Raw genomic sequence first — 22,051 nt, forward strand, 5'->3', positions numbered from 1 at the left:
ACAGATTTTGATAGAATGTACATCACCGACTCAATGGACATGAGTTTGGGTGAACTCCCGGAGTTGGTGATGGACAGGGAGGCCTGGCAATTCATGGGGTCACAAAGAGTTGGACACGACTGAGTGACTGAACTGAAATTCAACCAGGCGAAGATTGTTCTTTTCTACACTGCCTTAACCCAAGTATTTAAAACAGTGCTTCAGTAACAGGTGCTTGACATGTATTTGCTGAACAAAAGAAATGAACGAGGGCAGCTTTCATAAAAGCGGGTCTACAAGCTGAGTGAAAAGTGTCAAGTCGCTCAGTCATGTCCTGTGATTCCGTGAGCTATACAGTCCATGGAATTCTCCAGGCCAGAATACTGGACTAAGGAGCCTTTACCCTTCTCTGGGGGATCTTCCCAACCCAGGGATCAAACCCAGGTCTCCTGCATTGCAGGCGGGTTCTTTAGCAGCTGAGCCACAAGGGGACGGTATCAAATACTTGGCTCACAGAGAAGGGCATTCCCAGGAGAGGCAACACATGAGCTGAATGTGGTCATGGGGAAGTACGGCTTATTGATTCAATGACAGGACTCCCACTGCAGCAGCAGCATAGAGAATTTAGTATGAAAGGTGAAGAAACCCGGAGCAGGTTAGGTGGTCCAAGTCTTGAGTTCTACACTTAAAAGCTTGCCCTAAGGCTTTGAGGAAAGGCCATATCCAATTTATGTTCCAGGACAATAACTCTGGTAGGAAAAAGGATGTGATTAGGAATAGGAGATCAATTAGGTTACTGAATGAAAAGCTAGGTGACGACAATGAGGACCTTACCTGCAGGAACAGCAAGAAGATAGTACAGATTAGTCGCTGGTGTTTGGCATTTCATTCTTCACTATGTGTTGATTTCAAGCTAACTTGATCATCCTTGTCCTTCAGGCAGCTGCACTGCCTGTTACCTTCTCATCACCCAACAGAGCAGGCTTTCAATGGACAGCTGAAGCAGGCAAGATTTTTTTGTATCACTGGCAAACAGAGCATTCTGTGAGCAGAGCATGACCTGGAGATCTTGTGAAAAGGCAGTTTCTGATGCAGTGAGGCTCCGAGTCTGCATTTCTACTGGGCTCCCAGGAAGGCCGATGCTGCCAGTGCAGAGGCCACGCTTCGGGTAACAAGGACTTAGAATCCAACCCAGACATGAGGTCCTTAATCGTGGTCCACCAGAAGCCAACAGAGCCTGTGGTCAAGTGTGTGGGCTCTGAGGCAAGATGGCCTGGGTCACAGCCAACTCTGCTACATCACCTCTCGGGTCTCTCCTCACATCTCACGTGGAAAATGGGGTAATACCCACCATGTAGGGTCTTGTGAGGAAGAAGTTCATTTTGACGTGAAGAACTTGGAACAGTTGTTGTTCAGTCACTTGGTCCTGTCCAACTCTTTGCAACCCCACTGACTGCAGCACACCGGGCTCCTCTGTCCTCCACTACTTCCTGGAGTTTGCTCAAACTCATGTCCACTGAGTCAATGATGCCCTCCGACCATCTCATTCTCGCCATCCCCTTCTCCTCCAGCCCTCAATCTTTCCCAGCATCAGGGTCTTTTCCAGTGAAAACACTGGGCTTCCCCTATGGCTCAATGGGTAAGGTATCTGCAATGTAAGAAATATAGGAGATGTGGGTTTGCTCCCTGGGTGCCGCTACTACACTAGTCCAATGGAGTGATACAATCATTTCCCTTCCTCAAGAAGAACCTGACTTTGCTGGAGAAACAGGACCCTATCTCCTATTTTGCTTTTCTCCCCAAGATGCAAAGCAAAGGCCGGTCACGTTAAAGCACTCCTGGGATGGGATAAGGGGGTGTCTCTAACGCAAAAGGTCATGGGGAGGAGGCTGGAGAAGGGATTCAGGAGGTGCTCCAGAGGTCTCCTGCACATGGTGGAGCTGAGCACTTCTCAGGGCCTTGTCCTATGACAACCTCCCTCCCCACTGTGTCTCTATATCAAGACTACCCCTTACCTTACAGAGACCAAGCTCGTTTCTATTTAATCTCCACATCCCTCTCACTCACCTCACGGGCAACCATAAAGCCTGTATAGAACTTTTCAGTTGTGTGTTCTTACAAAATGACTTGATCCCGTGGACAGAGGAGCGTGGCGGGCTACAGCCCATGGGGCTGCCAAGAGTCGGACCCGACTGGGCAATGCACACATACATACATGCACATTTTTCATTTGCTGAAATAGTACTGTGTTACAGATCTCATTCAATTTCTTACATTCCCCATCAGCACCAAGTACTTAAGATGGACCCACACGGCTATGTAGACACCTAAGCCAACACTCCTGTCTCCCAACGACTCCTCGTGTACCACAGCATTTCACCTGCCCTCTCTATCGCCCACCTCCCAACGACTCACACACTCGGCCTGTCTATAGCCCTCGACCACCAGAGACACTGGCGAGTATCCCCCACGTGCCCTCCTCTCTGCTGCCCGGGTTTAAGGAAGATGCGTGCCAGGCTGTGCCACTAGGCCTTCACCCTGGCCCCAGGAGGGAATTTTCAACAAATGGAGAAAGACATCAAATGGGAGCACATTTTTTTTTTTTTTTTTGCCAGTAGCAAGTTTTATTCTAGGCAACTGCAAATCATCAAAGGGGACACTCACACAGGAGCCAGGAGCCCGCTCCCACCTCCCCAACACAACAGGCAGGTGGGTATTCAACACCCCTGAGGGACACGGCGCTTTTTCTCCATCTTCTCAGGAAGTCAGGCCCAGAACAAGTGTGGAGTGTGTGTGATCTGAACAACCTCAAGAAACAACTGGTGTAACCGGGACCAACTCAAGGGACCACTGCACGGGTACAAGCTGAACCACCGAAGTGAAAACGGAGCTCTCCATCCCGGGAGGCTGTGGAACCACAGCAGGGACGGGCTGGAAGGGCAGGGAGGAGTCGCCCTCGCAACAGCAGCCGTACCCCAGCTCCTTTCCTGGACCCTTCACACCCAGCAGGCGCTCTGGGGGCTCCCTCACTATGCTGTCCCTCGTGGTCAGTTAGCCCCCCGAAGAGCCCAGGACCCCCACAACAGGGGGCTCAGCACTGCGTCCCGGCCTCTGGCTTGACTGAACGTAAGCAGGCTGAGCGAGCCTGTGAGTGACTCCCTCTTGGAGGGCAAGCCAGGTCCCCTTGTTAGGAACAACTTCTACGACTCTGAAAATTTAAACAGCGCCGGGCTTTCATCATCAACTAAAATGTAATTCCCCCCTCCCCGCAAAAAGGTTCTTCAGAGCAGGGTAAGCAGTTCCCTTTAACTATCTCCTCTACTTGTCAGGAACCAGACCACGGAAGAGGAGGACCCACGGGGCTGTGCTCCCACATGCCTGCTCACTCCTCTGGCCTGATTCAACCCCTGGGAAGACCCAGAGGCTGGGAGAGGCCACCGGCCCGGCGGGGTCAGACAGCCACCCCCAGCCCGAGACTTTTGGCTCCAACGGGAAAACCAGAGATGGCAGGAGAGGCCTGGCCCAGGCTCCCCACCTCCCCTGGATTTCAGGACAGCCTCTGGGCTCGGCCCGGCGCCTGGTCACGAAAGCAAATGAAAAAGAGCCCCCTCAGGAAGAAGTCAGTCCCCGACCCTGCAGTGTCTTTTGGGGGACAGTGCCAGCTCCCCCCACCCCCCCCTCCGCTGGGTGAGGGGCTGGCACCCCTAGAGTAGGCCGCTGGGCCTGGCGGGCTGCAGGGCTGGCCCGCCCCGTTCCCGCTGGTGGATCTTCTGGTGCTGCAGGAGGTGCTGCTTCTGCACGAAGCTCTTCTCGCACTCAGGGCAGCTGTAGGGCCGCTCGCCCGTGTGGATGCGCTGGTGCCGCACCAGGTCCGACGGGTGGCTGAAGCTCTTGCCGCAGTAACCGCAGAGAAGGGAGCCCCGGCTCCTCCTCCAGGGGATGTGGCCAGGCAGGGCGACCAGGCTGTTGGGTGAGAACCGCTCCTGGGCCGGGTGGCCAGCACGGGCGGCCTCCTGCAGGTGGCAGCGCTGGTGGGTCAGCAGGCTCACCCGGCAGCGGAAGCTCCTCGCGCATGCATCGCACTGGAGCGACTGCGCCTTCCGGGCTGGCGGCTTAAGCTGGGGCCGGGGCCGGGGGCTCGCCTCTGGCTCCGAGGGGGTCTGCGGGTGTGGGGCCTCGCACTCGGGACATCCGCAGGGGCCAGCGCTGTCCCTTCTCAGCTGCAGGCCTTGCCCACACTCCCGACCTGGCTGCAGCTGCTTGTGACACTTGCGCTTCGGGGGGCAGCCCAGAGTTCTGCCACTGCCAGGGTCTCTCCCACCGTCAGTGGGCTCCTGCAGACGAGTGTCCACAGGACCCGATTCCAAGAGGATGGAACTGCCCTGCCCATCCCAGAGCTCAGCCTGCTCCGGGCTCAGGAGAGCCTGCTCATTGGCAAAGCCAGAGCACTCTCCAGGAAGGTCCGCGGAGCTGTCCTGCGTGTACAGGGTCTCCTGCTTGACCACGACCTCCTCCACTGCCAAGAGAAAGGAGAGCCACAAAAGAGATCACAGTCTAGGTTGTCTCAGAGCTAAACGCACCTCGGCAAGCTTCAGAAGGGCTCCAGTCAGAGTACCCCAGGACCAAGGGAACTGGGACAATCTGAAAGAGGAGACTGAGTGGCTTGCAAGACCTGAAAAACTAAACCTATACTCAGGTAGAGACTGGACTGGACTCTAAATACAGTATGCTTACAGGACACTGTTATAAGTTCTCCAAGCCTGTCCACAAATTTGCTTTCAACCTCTGTAGAAAATGGCTAGATAAACACAGGTAACGCATAAGCTACTTTAAGTGTTAAGTGTTAAAATAATAAATGTGAATAATAAAACAAACACACACCTAAACCTGTAGCTTAGAAATCCATGTATCCAGCTCCGTTCTTCCTGCCTAGTCTCCCCAGATGACCTGGTTCCCAGTGGCTTCTCCTGCCTCTTACCCAGCGAGCCTCACTCCTGCAGATATGACCCACCCTGTTCTCAGTCTCCGCTGGGTTCTGACTCAGGTCTATTAGGCACTCTACCCTGTACGGCACACGGAAGGGCGAGGTGGCCTCGAGTCCTAAGGACTCCCCGCAGCTGTGAAGGAGGTAAGAGCCACATATAAGAGGTGAACTGACGACAACCATAAAGGAGTTTACAACAAACGCTGGACAAGGTGACTGCCGATCGGTGTGGGGCAGTTTGGTGGTGGCAAAGTTCACAACAGGCTGCCGGGGGCGGGATGGGCATGGAATATTCTGGAGCCACTCACCTGGGTGGACACCACGAGACTCTTCCTCCTCCAAGTCACCCGGCATCTCTGCACCCAACTCCATTTCTCCTTCAGGCTGGCCAAGCACCTCTGGGTTGGAAAGGGCACAGTGTGAGCCCAGAAGACAGGACTGGTCATTTGCCAGTGAACAAGGCGACCGAGGTCAAGGAGCTGATGGTAAAACTTCAGAAGATTCACTGTCACTTTCCCTGAGCAGTTTCAGACAATTCAGAAAATTATGGCCGATTTGAAGGAGCCACTCGGCTAACGGCTGTCTTCACGCTCCTTCTCAGCCATTGGGGGCCAGGCCCTAGAGCTCCCTGTTTTTCTCCCAACACCACCCCCACCTCCCACGGTCGGGGGCTCCTTTCCAGGGGTCTAACTTCATCTGGGCCACAGCGCTGCAAGGCAAGGTCAGGACTGCTGTCCCCACCGGGACAGACAAGGCAACAGCCACCAGCACCTGTGACCCAGCCAAGGTCGCAGTCTCCTCTCTAACCATTTGCCCCTTCCCTCTCCCTCCCTCTGCTCTGGTCACAGCGGCCTTCTGGACAAGCCTCCACGGACCTTGGTTCTAAAGGAGTTTAGAACCAAACAAAATGCGTTTATTATTTTACCTATCAAGCAGCACTTCTAATAAACACAGTATGAACTTTGAAACCACAGGACTGGCTGTTAATTCCAGGAAAATGCCAAGAAACATTGTTTGGTGAGTCCCTGCTGCCTGCCCATCCCAGGTAACAAAGGATTTCTTGTCAAGCCGTCCTAAATATTAAAACCAGCTTGAGGTATCCTAGCTGTGTTACACTCTAACGCACATGATGACATCTTATCTATTAGTATAAACACTATCAAGGACTGACTACATGAATACAAAACCTTTCCAAGAGTCTTCCTAAACTGAGGGCCTGGAGATTCCCATTACTCAACCCGGCGGAGGCCAAGAGAGGACCCACAGCCACGAGAATCCCAGGTGTGGCCTGGGTCACAAACGCCTCGGTCAGGAATTGCAGGACGTCTGAGGGCGAGGTCCGGGGAGGAAACCGCTACCTACTCAGAGAGACCAGAGTCTCATAGTTGCTCTTCATCACGTTGGCGTAGAGCTCCTTCTGCCAGTCCTCCAGGTTCTCCCACTCCTGCTCCGAAAAGCAGACGCCATCATTTTCAAGTGACCTGGACACCTGGAATCACAAACGTCACACAGTGAGAGCCTCCAATCAAGGATACAAAGGACAAGCCGGCCACTGGGAAATCTTCAGACAGCCCCTGAGAATCGGCTTACCTTGGGAACTGCCCCGTTGCTGCCTGGGGGCAGCCGCAGGATCCAGAAGTTCCTGTTCCTCAGCAGGTTCTCCATGTTCTCCAGCCGCCTCTGCAGCAGCCCGTACTCCTGCAGCAGGGTCCCCAGCACGGCCCACTTGCCCTCCAGCTGGTTCCCGAGCTCCACAGCCGTCTTCTCGCAGTCAGCCAGCTTCTTCTCAGCTGTCCCTGTCCGCCCCTCCAGAGTCAGCAGGCGGGCGGCCTGGGACTCCACCTTCTTCTCCATGGCCTGGATGGCGGCCACCACGGTCCAGAGCGAGATCTCTGTGGTCTCCAGGTAGGAGCTTTTCTCCGTTGCTTGTGGGGGTGGTGTGGAGGAAGTCAGAGGGCTGGAGCGGTGCTTCCTCCTGTGCTGAAGAACCAGGTGCAGGGTCAGGCGGTCAGCGTCTCTTCCAAACAACAGGTTAAAAACACACAAGGGGTCCAGGAACACTACGGCACCCAGTTTCTACCTTTTTTTTAGTTTAAAAAGCATGTGCTTTTATATTCTGATACCTCAAATTACACGTATATGCCATACCAAGAAAAAACTGAAAAGGAGAAAGAAAGAAACATGTATGTAAAATATCACCATCCAGAAATAGGCTGTTGAAATTTTGGTATGTTTCCTACAAGGTTTCCCCCCTCTCCCCCAACTTCTAACTTATTTTATTTTTCAACAAAACTGCCATCATATTGTAAATGTTTTGTTTCCTGCGTTTCAGTATGACTTTCCTGTGTCAGTATTCATGTTTTTAAGCCAATTTTTTTCTATTTGATATTTTAGAGTATGTGTGATACTCTGCTATGATAAATGATGTGATTCCCATCCACTCTCACCTCCACATTCCTGCCAGACTTCGCAGTGGATCACGTCAGCTCTGCAGGTGGCTCCCCACAATCAAGACAAAATTCCTTAGCAGGACCTACAAGACTCACCACATCCACCTTTGCACCTTACCAACCAGGAGAGTGAAAACCAAATCCTTCAGAAACATTTACTTAAATGACCTGAGTCCTCTGGCACTGTCCTAGGCTTCACATTTTTAGGGTCTGTCCCTGACAGCGGCTGAGGCTCAGAATTAATAAAACCAGCACCTGGGAAGTGTCCTGAGCTGTCGTCTTGCCCACACTGTGTTCATGGCAGTCTTAAACCCCCAAAGCTCCATATTCTCTTATATGGCACACACTTTATTCAAGACTGCTTCTGTAACTATAATGAGGACATGGAGAACAAGACATTGGAAGGAAATACTTTTAGAAGAACTGCCAGGGCCCGAGCTTATGGTCTAGAGAAAGAGGGGTGAGATGAGGCCAACCAGTGGCACAGAACTGAACGCTTAAGTTTGGCCGTGACCTACTCCAGGTAACCAACTCAGTCCGTTACTGAGCTATTTAAGTCAAAGGCTTAAATATCCCCCTTAAAAAACATGTAAAGAAAAGTTTAATGTAAACGAAAAATACAAATGAAACCAAAAAATTCGATTACTGGATAAATTCATTTCACCACACATTCTGTTCCTAAGTCTCTAGTTTATCGGCATCTCTTTCCCTTCTGTGGCCCAGCACTGTTACTTGCTAGCACTGTTTTCCAAACAGGAAGGTGGGCTGGGATCTAAGCAGAGAAACAACATCCCTCCTCTTCCATGTCGTCAAAGGCTAAAAAGAGCAGGCAAGCCAAGCTTCCTCTTTTCTTTTGTTTTAAATTATCTATCATGACAGAAACAATGTGAATGTCCATCAACTGGTGAACGGATAAACAAACCAATGGTGGTCCATCTGTTTGTTATGGGTTGAATTATGCCTCCCCAAAAGGACAGGAGGAAGTCCTAACCCCCGTACCTCACAATGTGATCTGACTTGGAGATAGTCTTCACTGCCTATCAAGTTAACATGAGGTCAGGAGGGTGGGCTCTAATCCAAAGTGACTGGCGTCCTAAGAATGTGGGAGAAACACAGACACGGAGACAAACAGACACAGAGGGAAGACACGGTGCGAAGGCACATGGGAGCAGGCGATCGCGCGGCTCTGGAGGCAGAGGTCAGAGTTACGCTGCCACCAGGCAAGGAAGCACCTGGCGCCACCAGAAGCCAGGGGAGAGCAGGGGTCAGGTGCCACCCCACAGTCCTCGCAAAGAGCCAACCCTGCGGGCCCCTGGATTTCAGACTTCTAGCCTCCAGAGCTGACAATCAATTTGTTGGTTAGGCCACCTAGCTGGTGGGCCTTTGTTACAGCAGCCCTACGGAAGATACACCTTATATCAGAATGGTTAGGGTTAGTCACTCAGCGTGTCTGAGTCTTTGCGACCCCACGGAGTGTAGCCTACCAGGCTTCTCTGTCCATAGAATTCTCCAGGCAAGAATACTGGAGTAGGTTGCCATTTCCTTCTCCACCTTATATCAGAATACTCCTCAGCAATAAAAAGGAACAAATTATTGGTACCTGTAACAACATGGATGAATCTCAAAATCACAAATGTGAAAGAAACCAGACACAAAATGTTACATACTGCATTCATTTACACGACATTCAGGAGAAGGTAAAACTATAGACACAAAACAGACCAGTGGTTGCTGGGGCTGGGACTGGAGGAAATTAATTACTTAGGGGGTACTTTTGGGGATGATGATGACAATATTCTGTAACTTGGTAATACGATGGCTACACATATGTCCTCCTTGGAAGGAAAGTTATGAACAACCTAGATAGCATACTGAAAAGCAGAGGCATTACTTTGCCAACAAAGGTCCGTCTAGTCAAGGCTACGGTTTTTCCAGTGGTCATGTATGGATGTGAGAGTTGGACTGTGAAGAAAGCTGAGTGCTTAAGAATTGGTGCTTTTGAACTGTGGTGTTGGAGAAGACTCTTGAGCGTCCCTTGGACTGCAAGGAGATCCAACCAGTCCATTCTAAAGGAGATTAGTCCTGGGTGTTCTTTGCAAGGACTGATGCTAAAGCTGCAACTCCAGTACTTTGGCCACCTCATGCGAAGAGTTGACTCACTGGAGAAGACTCTGATGCTGGGAGGGATAGGCGGCAGGAAGAAAAGGGGACGACAGAGGAGGAGATGGCTGGATGGCATCACTGACTCAATGGACGTGGGTTTGGGTGAACTCTGGGAGTTGGTGATGGACAGGGAGGCCTGGCGTGCTGCGATTCATGGGGTTGCAAAGAGTTGGACACGACTGAGCGACTGAACTGAACTGAACACATTTTTCAAAACTCCCTGAACTACAGTTATGCTTAAGGAGTGAATTTTATTGTATGTAAATTACATCTCAGTAAATAGGACGCAGAGTATCAAGGAAGGAGAAAATGTTAGCTATCGTAAAAGATACCATAAACAAAATCTAGAAACAAACAGGGAGAATATTTGTAAACAGGATATGAATCCGGAAGAAAAGATAAATAACCCAAACATAAAACTGCAGGCTATAAATTATTTGCAAAAGTGGAAATGTAGGTGGTCAGTAAGCAGATGAAAAGACAACCACATGAGCGGTCAGGAAAGCAGATACAACCAAGTGAAATCACTTTTCATAAACCTGATTGAGAAATATGAGAGAGAGGGCAAGGGAACAACAACCAGAGCCGATTATGAACTGGTAATCTGGTACCTTCGTAACATTCCTGGAAGCAATGAAAAATACTACAAACTTGAGGGAAGAAAATATCCAAAAGGTCACTAAAAGCCCTTTCACCTAGTGATACCACCAAGGGACTCCTCAAAAATAAACAGATTATTATTCAGCGACATACATACGAAGATAACTGATTACTGGCAACATACTTTGGAAGAGCCCAAACCTGGAAATAATCTTGATGTCTTTTTTTTGTCTGCACCAAGTGGCTTATAGGATAATTCCCCAATCAGGGACTGAGCCTGGGCCACAGTAGTGACCAGCTCCCCACGGGGCTCAGTGGGTAAAGAATCTACCTGTCAATGCAGGAGATGCAAGAAATGCAGGTTCGATCCCTGGGTTGGAAAGATCCCCTGAAATAAGAACTGGCAACTCACTCCAGTATTCTTGCCTGGAGAATTCCATGAACAGAGGAGCCTGGCGGGCTACAGTCCACAGAGTCGCAGAGTCCAGACACGACTGAAGTGATGAGGGACACGGTGACGGTGCCAAGTCCTAACCGCTGGACCGCAAGGGACTCCCTCTAGATGTCTATTAAGAAGAGGATGGTTAAATAAATTGCGGCACAAAGATGATGTTACACAACTGTTAAAAAGAATGAGTGAGACCCACATGTATGATCTGGAAGAATGTTCATCATACACTGATACGATAAAGCCAACTCTGAGGGAAATACATTTATTATGACTTCATTTTCCTAAAGAAGAGACAACATAAGTGTTTAAGTTTGTTTTAGCACACAGGAAGGTGTGGGAAGATATTCACCAAACTATACTAACACAAGTCAGCCTCAGGATGTGAGAAAGAGGGATTTTAATCTTTGATTGTAAACTATTGCTTGTTTGACTTTTTCACTGAACACATACTTCTCTATAATTTTTTCCTTAGCTTTCATACATAAGAATACTCCTGAAGGCAATGAGAAACCTTTAAAAGTACACTTACACTCACCACATTTCTGGATTTTCTGGGACAATCCTGCTTGCAAATTCTATCTTTTTTTTTTTTTTGCCTGGGATGCCATCTCAGCTTTAGGAAAAACCAGGCATAAAAAGTGCTACCCACCAAGGTAAGAGACTTCTTAAATCGCAAATTCTATCTTGTTGTCAGATCATGTATCATACACCGGGCCTGCAGCTATGGCCTGCTCTTAGGAAACCTACAAGCTGCTTGAGTAAAACACTAAAGCACAGTCTTAAAGTGACACTCGACAAAGCTGGACAAGATGATATTTAAGGTTGCTTCTGACTCTGAGATAGATGACTTTTTGTATTGAACAGATTAAAAAAAGAATATTTACATAATACATAAAATATATAAAGTCGTGACAATAAATCTCCATGTAACCAGCATTCAGGTAAAAAAGCTATTTAATTAAAGTTAAACACATATGTGTACACACACACAGAGAATACCTTGGAGATACTGTGGGTTCAGTTCCAAACCACCACAATAAAGCAGGTATGACAATAAACAAGTCAAATGAATTTTCTGATTTTCTAGTACATATGAAAAGTTATGTTTACACTATTCTGTAATCTAATGTAATAGCGTTACATCTAAAAAACAGTATATACCTTAATTAAAAAATACGTTATTGATAAAAAATGCTAACCATCATCTGAGCCTCCAGGGAGTTGGAATCTTTTTGCAGTATTAACATCAAAGATCATTGATCACCATAACAAATATAGTAACAATGAAAAAGTTCAAAATATTTTGAGAATCACCAAAACGTGACACAGAGATACGAGGTGAGCACATATGCTGGAAAACTGGCAGATGACAGACTTGCTTGATGGAGAGTTGCCAGAAACTTCAACTGCTGAGCAACACTGCCAAGCGCAGTAAAGTGAAGCACAACACGCGCGTGTGCGTGTGTGCCTGTGTTATCTATGTATCACTTTACAGTCCTTCGTGCAACTCTCTGAAGTAACTACTATCCCGAATTCGTTTTTTCACTATTAACTGCCCTTTTTCATTTTTTTTTTACGTTTGTTTCCAAAAAATATATTCTTCTAATTTTTCATGTTTTAGTATTTTATATAAACAAGTCACTCTTCTACAACTCCAGGGAACAACTTGGTATTGCCGGTGGCTCTGATTAATTCATTTTCACTGCTGTATAATATTCTACCATGTGACTACACCACAGTTTATTTTTCCATTCCACTACTGATGTTTCCTCATTTTCATCATTACAAACAGTACTGTGATAAATAGAACTGTACCTGGCTTCTAGTGGATATGGGCAAGTTTCCCAAGGCATAGTGCTAGGAAGGGAACTGTTGGCTCATAGGGTATATACACATCCTGAACTTAAATAGATAACGTCAAATGGTTTCCAAAGCAGTTGTACCAATTTCACTCCCATCAGAAGTCTGTAAGTATTCTGGCTGTTCCACAATATCATCAACATTTGTTACTGTCAAACTAAAATTTGTGTCCCTGTATCACTGGAGAAGGAAATGGCAACCCACTCCAGTGTTCCTGCCTGGAGAATCCCAGGGACGGGGGAGCCTGGTGGGCTGCCGTCTATGGGGTCGCACAGAGTCAGACACGACTACAGCAACTTAGCAGCAGCAGCAGACTGAAAGTGATAGTTGCTCAGTTGTGTCTGACTCTTTGCAACCCCATGGATTGTAGCCCCCCGGCTCCTCTGTCGATGGAATTTTCCAGGCAAAAATACTGGAGTGGAAAGCCATTTCTTTCTCCAGGCTATCTTCAGGACCCAGGGATCGAACCTAGGTCTGTTGCACTGCAGGCAGATTCTTTACCTTCTGACTTGACACACCAGGGAAACCCTTGTGCGTGTCCCTCTATAGATCTGAAATGATATCTCATTATGGTTTTCATCTTCATTTTTGTTATTACTAGCAAGGAATAAACATCTTTCCTTAATGTTTACTGGCCGTTCAAATTTCCCCTTCACTGCTGAAGTCTTTCGTCCATTTATCTTTTGGGTTATCTGACTTCTCTAAGTATTTATGAGGTTGTCTGATACAATTTGTCTGTAAATTCTGTATACTAATCTATCAGTTATATGTATTACAAATCAATTCCCTTATTCGTGCCTCATTTTAAAATTCTCTTTACTACTGTTCAATATAAAGTTTTAATGTAGGTGAGTTTTTTCTCAGTATTAATTCTCTTGTGGTTTGCACTTTCACGTCAGGCATATAAAAAACATCTATATCACACGATACTGTCTTCTAAACACTTGACAGTTTTGACTTTCATATTTAATTATTTATCTCAACTAGAATTGAGACAGTATTTGTGTAGAGTGCAAGCCTCAATCTTCATATGGGAAGTCAACAGAGCTAATACTATATACTGAAAAACCCATCATTTACCTGTTATCTCTGTCATAAATCAAGTTTTCATACATGCAATCAGTCTGTTTCTGGCATCTCTCTTCTGTTCTATGGGTCAATTTTCTACTGCTTTACCAAAATTACCATCTTAATGACCATGCTTTTTGATAATTATTGATACCTGGTACAAGTCCCTCTTACTTATTTCACAGGAGTATCTTGATTATTTTGGGGCTGGTGATAGTCTACAAGTTTGAAAGATTTCACAAAAATATCTTTAGAGATTTTGTCTGGCACTGCATCAAATTCATAGATAAATCTGAGAAATGACATCTTTAGAATAAAAATGTTTCAATCCACTCACAGTACATACTCCTTTCCTAACATGTTTTTAATATCTTTTGCTATTTAAACATATTCCATAGGTATCTGTTCCAATCATCAATTGCTATATCATAAATAATTTTAAAACGTAGTGGCTTAAGACAACAACATGTATTTTGCTCACAAATCTGCAACTAGAGGAGGCTTTGTCAGGGACAGTTTGGTCTACATGTTCTGTTCGACAACTCTGCCTAAGGTCCCAGTCTGCAGTCAGCATCAACCACTAGAACACACTTGCATTTCTAATAGGGCATTTTTGCCTTCTCTCTTTTTTCTTCATTAATCTCTCTAAACATTGAAATTATATATTGATAGCTATGTGGACGGAGAAGGCGATGGCACCCCACTCAAGTACTCTTGCCTGGAAAATCCCATGGACGGAGGAGCCTGGTAGGCTACAGTCCATGGGGTCTCAAAGAGTCGGACACGACTGAGCGACTTCACTTTCACTTTCAGGCATTGGAGAAGGAAATGGCAACCCACTCCAGTGTTCTTGCCTGGAGAATCCCAGGGATGGGGGAGCCTGGTGGGCTGCATCTATGGGGTTGCACAGAGTTGGACACAACTGAAGTGACTTAGCAGCAGCAGTAGAAGCTATGTGGATAAAAAATTATTATCCTCTGTGTCCGTGCCGCACAGTATTACTGAAGGAAAGTTACACAGCTCAAAATAGCCTGGAGTTAAAACTCCCCTCCGGGTCCTCCCCACCATTCTATGCAAAACAAAGAATTCTCTCACCCAAAGAAAAGAAATGGACATTAAGGTTGATTACGCCCAGCTCCCAGCCGGTCCAGCCTCTGGCCAATCTCCAGAATTCCTTGCCCCAGCCCTTTAAGAGCTAACTACTCCAAACAACCTTAGAGAAGAAGAGGCCCCCTTAAGACAGTAGATTTCCACATATATGCCTATACATACTTACTCTTTTCTTGGGTTAGTGCAGCAGCTCACTGATCTGACTGGTGCCCCTTCTCGCCTCATTAAAGGTGATCTGTTCCTGTAAAGCGCCGGTCTTGTTCTTTTTCCGAACCTTGCTTTCTCTAACTCCCTTACCCTACAGTAACAGCCACCAGAAACATGCGGATGCTAAAATTTAATTAGAATTAATTAAAAATGGAGTTCTTCAGTTCCTCAGCTAGTGAGCTACATTGCAAGTGCTTGACAGCCACATGTACTTTGTTCCTACTACACTGAACAGGGCAGAGAATATTTCCATCATCTCAGAAAGCTCTATCGAATGCACTACACCCTTACTAGTCTTTTATTCATAAAATACTAAGGTTGTGTTAAAATTTCTACTATGACAGTGAATTTTCATTGTAGTTCTATCAATTTTTGTTTACTATATTTTGAGGCTATATAATTAGATGCACATAAGATTAGAAACATTCTATCAGGATGGTAATTAAGTCTTTTACCATAATAAAAGCAGTAGTAGCCCTTTATCTCTAGCAATATTAATACAGTTAAGTCAATTTTCCTTTTTAAACAAATACTGTTTATTTTTTTATTTTATTTTTGGCTGCGCTGGGTCTTTGTTGCTGTGCATGGGATTTCTCCAGCCGCAAGTGGGGGCGATTCCTCATTGCTTCTCCCTGTGGGGGCTTCTCTTGTTGTGGAGCACTGGCTCCAGGAGTTGCAGCACAAGGACTCAATAGCTGTGGCACATGAGTTTAGCTGCTCCACGGCATGTGGAACCTTCCTGGACTGGGACTGAACCCGTGTCCCCTGCAGCGGCAGGTGGATTTTTAACCACTGAACCACCAGGGATTTTCCCATGGTTAGTATTAGCCTGGTACATGTTTTCATATCCTCTTATAGTGAAACGTTTCTATAGCTTTATCTTTTAGTCATTATCTCTTATAAATCATTTGCCAAACTTTAACCCAGATGGGCAGATCAATCTCTGCCTCTTAACTAAAACATTTAGTCCATTTACATTTATTGTAATTGTTGGTCTATTTTTATTTTTACCTTATTTGTGCTATTTATCTCATCCTGTTTCTTGCCTTCTTTTAGATTGATTTTTTTCTTATTCTATTATTCTCCCTTTTGAATTTAGGTTATATAGCCAATGTCTAGGCTTTTAGCAACCATCCTAGAAACTGCTTACAAAGACTTCAAACATCTGAAATTTGATCATCTCTTCCTAACGTTGGAGAAGGCAATGGCAACCCACTCTAGTACTCTTGCCTGGAAAATTCCATGGACGGAGGAGCCTGGAAGGCTGCAGTCCATGGGGTCGCAAAGAGTCAGACATGACTGAGCGACTTCACTTTCACTTTTCACTTTCCTGCACTGGAGAAGGAAATGGCAACCCACTCCAGTGTTCTTGCCTGGAGAATCCCAGGGATGGAGGAGCCTGGTGGGCTGCCGTCTATGGGGTCACACAGAGTCGGACACGACTGAAACGACGCAGCAGCAGTGGCTTCCTAACATTTATATCAACGCTGCCATGTATTTTAATTCTATCTTTGTTTTTAACCCACAAGAGAGTATTACTCTTTTATTCAGACAATAGTTGTTTAGATTTACCCATTTTAATGGATATTTTATTACATTATCACTTTCCACTTAGGATAATTTTCCTTGTACCTTAAGTACATTCTTTAGAATTTCTTTAATGAGTATACTAATAACAAATTGTCAGTTGTCTGAAAATATTTTACCATTTTTTTAAAAGATACTTTTGAGAAGTATAAATATGGGACTACATAGTTATTTTCTTTTAGCCTTTCCACAATGCCAATCTACTGCTGGTTGGCTTCCAGAGTTGTTGAGATGAACCTCATCAGTCTTAAGAATGGTTCATTTGAAGCCAATCTTTTTAAAGAATTATCTCTGCATTGTATTCTGTACCTTCACCATTATGTGTCTAGGTAGAGATTTCTTTATGTTTATCCTGATTGGGATCTACTGGGCTTCTAAGTGTTTGTATTTGCATCAGTCCTATGATACCCTCGCCCATTAACCACTCATCAAACATGGCCTCCAGTGCAGATTGTGTGTGTTTCCTATTGGAATTCCAATGTTTTTCTTCTGAAATTGCAACCTCTGAAATCTCTGAATGACTAATTTTTTGTCATTTTACTGGCTTTTTCTCAGTTTTTCATTACTTTTTGCATAACTTTTATTGGGAATTCATTTTTTCTTAGATTTTATCTATGAGAATTATTTGAAGTCTGAGTTAAGTGCTGAATACTTCAGAGAAGATTTGAGGTCATATGAATTCAGGCAATAAGCCCACTGGAGAGTCAACATGAATTCTCAAGGGGCACCTTGTACCCATCTCTCAGCACCAAGGTTTGTCATGATTTTCTCTGCAATTACTCCCTAGAGGTAAGAGCTTACTTCCAGTTCACCCTTAAGGTTGCCCTTTGAAGTTTCAACGTTACAAGACTGGAGTTGAAGGCGTCTGAGACTTCCCATCTTAGGCTGTGAGTTTTGTCTATTTTCCAATGCCCCTTGAGGTTATAAACACTACCAATGAATGTTCAGTAAATGTCCTCAGAGTTGGCTTCAGAAATCCTTCTTATCTCTTAAGAGCTTGCTCTTTCATATGCTCTACTAACTACATTTCAAATATATTTGTTCCCTCCCCCACCTCAGAATTTTGGGTTGTTTTCATCAGGGCACCCTTTGGCCATACTGTCAAATAAGAGTTACAGAATCCTTTATCTGAAGACGAGAAACGAAATACACTTGAGGACAATTTAAATATGTTCTGCATTGATAGATCCATAAATTAATTAAGGCATACTTGGGGATTTTGGAGGACAAGACTTCCTTTTAACAAGATCTGTTGAAGACATGTAGGAAACTGCACTGAACAGTTAGGAAGAAGTATTTTGGAAGTTAGTAATGTATCCTCCAGCCCAACTTTAGAATTACAACGTGGTCTTGAGGAAAAGGCAGGTCTTTGACTAGATCACCTTAGCTTAAAGGAATCAAATGAGGTAAATATAGTGATATTGTGAACATTTGTGTCTTGTCATAATTCATTGAAAACACACACTGTATCAAGTCTCCCAATCCTTCCCCTCTTAGTTCTTAACAACTTCCCACAAGAATCAAATACAAGACACCCAGCTCATGGTCAAATTTTCACAACAGGATCTCCTTAGCCCTCTCACATGATTCTGAAAGTGTCTCTAGATAAAGAAATGCTGCCCTAAAGACCAACTGAACTCCATCTGCCCTTTCTACAGCAAATCTTCTTATATCATCAAAGTAACCAACACTTCGTAATAAGAGAATGTCAGAGCTGCCAAGAACCTTGTGTGATGCAAACTCAGTCGCTTCAGTCATGTCCTAGTCTTTGAGACCCTATAGACTACAGCCCGCCAGTATCCTCTGTCCATGGGATTCTCCAGGCAGGAACACTTTACTGGGTTGCCAAGGCCTCCTCCAGAGGATCTTCCCGACCCAGAGATCAAACCTGGGTCTCCTGCATTGCAGGCGGATTCTTTACTGTCTGAGCCACCAGATCATCTAGTAACTAGCCAAACATTCAATTTACAGCTAAGGAAACAGAAGCTTAAAGTGAACTCAGTTACCTAAAATCACTAGACTGGATAGCTGAGAGCTGAGTTACGGGCTAAAACCCAGTTTCCCGACTCCGTGCCCAAGCTCCACGTCTTGCCATTCCCTGAATGGGGACATGTGGGAGAGGAGATGGAAAGAGATCGACAGCTTCCCACACAAAAAGCCAGCAACTTACACCGTGAGGGTAACACCTGCCCCCCGGGGAGAGAAAGCCCAGCCTTAACTTCAACCAGCGCGGCTGCAACCCAGGGCAGAGTCTGCAGCAGGAGAGCACGGCAGAAGGAACGAGAGCAACCCCATCAGGCCGAGGACGAGCTGGTCACAGAGAAGCAGAGTCCTGGGGTCCCGGAACACGGGGCAAGTTCGCTGGCAATGACGGGGACCCAGGGTTTCCCATCCGCGTCTCATCAGCCAGAAAACGGGCTCTCAGGGCGCGACGGAAACAGGTCGGGAAGGTAGCAAATCCAAGAACATGAAACAAGCCTCGGAGAAGTTTCTCGGGAAGACGCCGGGGCTACGGCCGACGCGGAGGGAACCTTCCGGGAAAGGGCAGGGCTCTGGGGTCGTCGGGGGAAGGTCAGCGTGGATCCGCGCCAGCCGCTGACTACCGACGCCCAGCTCCGCCGGGGCCGCACCTCGAAGTCCAGCCCCCTGCCGGGGGCTCCGCCACCCTCAACACGCACCCGGGCCCGCACGAGGAGGACTCTTACCCGAGCAGGTGCCAGCTCCGCCATGGCTGCCACCCGGGGCCCGTCTGATACGCCTCGGGCTGCGTGCGGGGTTTCCTGGTGGGCCCGCCGGCACCTCCTGGCAACCGCCCCCAGCGCCGTGTTGATGCAAGGTGCATTGTGGGAGTCCGGCCCTCCCGGGCCAAGACGGGCGCCACCCGCCGATCCTCGCCGCGCGGGGTTTCCCCTGGCGCCTCCGTGCGGCAGGAGGGTGAACAACACCTCGGCATTCAGCCCGAGAGGGACGGAGGACGAGGACTTTCCAAGACAAGGGCAGGTTGCAAATTTAAGACGAACCTCCTATAAGCACAGCTTCATTAATGAACCCCAAACAAGCAATTGTCTAAGTTTTTATTGTGATACGTTTACCACTCCTTATCAAACATTTAATTCCATTTAAATTCATCTCTCAGTGGTTTGGAGAGCTTCCCTGGTGGCTCAGACGGTCAAGAATCTGCCTGCAATGCAGGAGACCCAAGTTTGATCCCTGAGTAGGGAAGATCCCCTGGAGAAGGGAACGGCAACCCACTCCAGTATTTCTGCCTGGAGAATCCCAAGGACAGAGGAGCCTGTTGGGCTACAGTCCATGGGATCGCAAAGAGTCGGACACGACTGAGTGACTAACACTAACACAACACATAGACCTCTGCTTTTCCAGCACTCTGGCAGGTGCTTTGACGGATTAAAAAACGTATAAAACTCATGGGGGAGAATGAAAGAAGTGAAAGTGAAAGGCGCTCGGTCGTGTCCGACTCTTTGCGACCCCACGGACTATACAGTCCATGGAATTCTCCAGGCCGGAATACCGGAGTAGGTAGCGTTTCCCTTTTCCAGGGTATCTTCCCAACCCAGGGATCAAACCCAGGTCTCCCACATGGCAGGTGGATTCTTACCAGCTGAGCCACAAGGGAAACCCATGGCAGAAGAATAGATAAATGTATACCCATGGCTGAGTCCCTTTACTGTCCACCTGAAACTATCACAGTATTATTGGCTATGAAAGTGAAAGTGAAGTCTCAGTCGTGTCCGGCTCTTTGCGACCTCATAGGCTGTAGCATACCAGATTCCTCTGTCCAAGGGATTTTCCAGGCAAGAATACTGGAGTGGGTTGCCATTTCCTTCTCCAGGAGATCTTCTGACCCAGAGATTGAACCCGGGTCTCCCGCATTGCAGGCAGATGCTTTACCATCTGAGTCACCAGGGAAGTCCATATTGTAGTATATATATTGTTGGCGATACTCCAATATAAAATAAAAAGTTTTTTAAAAATGTAAAACTCAGACATTTCTCTGAGGGAAGAACTTGTAATCTGGTTGGGGAAAAGAGACATGCTCCCAAACGGCAAGCAGTTTTATTCAAAAATACACCTGTTACTTTGCTTTTTAGAAACCAGAAACACATTTCTCATATCAACAGGGGGTTAGGTGCCCAGACCATCCCACTGAAGCCTATCAGTGATAGTAATCATGCTTTGGAAAATCCAAGAGAGCACATCCAGCCTACATGCTTCATATTAAACTACGCATTCTGAGTTTTGGGTTGAAAAGCATGGCTGCTTTACCGTTTGAGCACACGATACACAGCACTAATGCAATGATGATTGTGTGATTCATGCCGCATTGTCTCCATAGAGACAGGCGATGAATTTCCACTTTGAATGATAGGCATGAAGCACTTTCCCTGAGAACTAAAATCTTAAGATCAACAGAAAAGTATGTTCATGTGACTGACTCCTTAGCATGAGGGCTTAGTTCAGACTTTACCTCCTCTGAGAGATATCCCCTGACCACACTGTCTACAGCCCAACACCCTCCTCCATCCCAACACTCAGTGTTGTTACCTAATAATTTTTCAGGGTATTTGTCACTATCTGAAATAACCTCATTTTCCCATTAGTTTGCATAGTAATTATGCAAACTAATTACTATGCATAATGTAATTATGGATAGTGGATAATCCATAACAGTGGATAAGCCCTCCACTGTTATCCTCCATTTCTTGCACACAGAAATGTTCATAAATAGTTTTGGATGATTGAATGGTGAATCAAAAAATAGGGCTAGGAAAAGTCAACTCCAAGAGCAGGCATGATGCCCAGAGCAACCAGATCCACAAGCAATTGAATCATTAATATACCTAAAGAAAAAATGGGATGGGCTGAGAAAATTGGCTGAGATATGTCTCAAACCAACAAAAATTTACTGTCAGATAGAAAAAAAAAGTATCAAGATTGTGAAGGCAGACATATCAGGACATAGGATACCAAGATCATTAAATGGTTCAGTTACTGAATTCACGTGCGCACCAGTGAGACTTCTAATGAAACTTCTAATGTAGGTTCCCGTGTAGCTTCTGGGAAACATGTCGGTCAGGCTGATGCAAATATCCAGACCACCCATGGACATTATTAAACTGACACTCTGGCTTATCCATCAGTTTCTGAGTCAGCTGGATTCAGCATCCAAGCCTGAAACTCTAGAAAAATATTCACATCAAATTTCCAGTGTCAAGGGAGGCAGCACCGAGCAGAGGTTTGCAGTCTGATCGGCTTGCAGAGATGGTGCGGCAGTTTAGAAAGTGGGCTGAGGGACTCACCTGGTGGTCCAGCGGTTAAGAAGACTCCTTGCAATGCAAGGGACACCAGTTCAATCCCTGGTCTGGGAAGATCCCCCAGGCCACCTAGCAACTAAGCCCACATACCACAACCACTGAGCTTGTGCTCTAGAATCTGAGAGCCACAACTAATGAACCCATGTGCTGCAACTCCTGAAGCCCGTGCACCCTAGAGCCCATGAACCACAAATACTGAGCCTACACACCCTAGAGCCTGTGTTCTGCAACTAAGAATAGCCCTTGCTGGCCACAATTA

At 46.5% G+C, this 22,051-nt stretch overlaps 1 protein-coding gene across 14 annotated transcripts; it reads right to left on the minus strand.

Annotated features, from left to right (window-relative positions):
• Positions 1-2,572: 2,572 nt before the first annotated feature.
• ZNF212 (zinc finger protein 212) lies at positions 2,573-19,427 on the minus strand. Of its 14 annotated transcripts, none has more exons than XR_015161947.1 (6): positions 19,165-19,427; positions 6,554-6,938; positions 6,326-6,452; positions 5,272-5,361; positions 4,861-5,096; positions 2,573-4,495 (listed from the first exon to the last, which is right to left on the minus strand). XR_015161947.1 is itself a non-coding variant. In XM_086395041.1 (6 exons), exons 3-6 carry the CDS (start codon positions 6,815-6,817, stop codon positions 3,684-3,686), a joined length of 1,293 nt encoding a protein of 430 aa, XP_086251167.1. In that variant the 5' UTR covers positions 6,818-6,938; positions 10,589-10,742; positions 19,165-19,302; the 3' UTR covers positions 2,573-3,683. The 14 variants fall into 14 exon arrangements, 10 of the variants coding, with proteins under 10 accessions (XP_086251167.1, XP_086251172.1, XP_086251166.1 ...); XR_015161946.1 differs by having other exon boundaries at positions 5,272-5,480; XM_086395041.1 differs by lacking the exon at positions 4,861-5,096 and adding an exon at positions 10,589-10,742 and having other exon boundaries at positions 19,165-19,302.
• Positions 19,428-22,051: the final 2,624 nt, after the last annotated feature.

The sequence above is a fragment of the Bos grunniens genome, chromosome 4 (genome assembly GCF_055505025.1).
Source record: "Bos grunniens cultivar Pamir isolate PY7600 chromosome 4, Bosgru_T2T1.0, whole genome shotgun sequence".
NCBI lineage: Eukaryota > Metazoa > Chordata > Mammalia > Artiodactyla > Bovidae > Bos > Bos grunniens.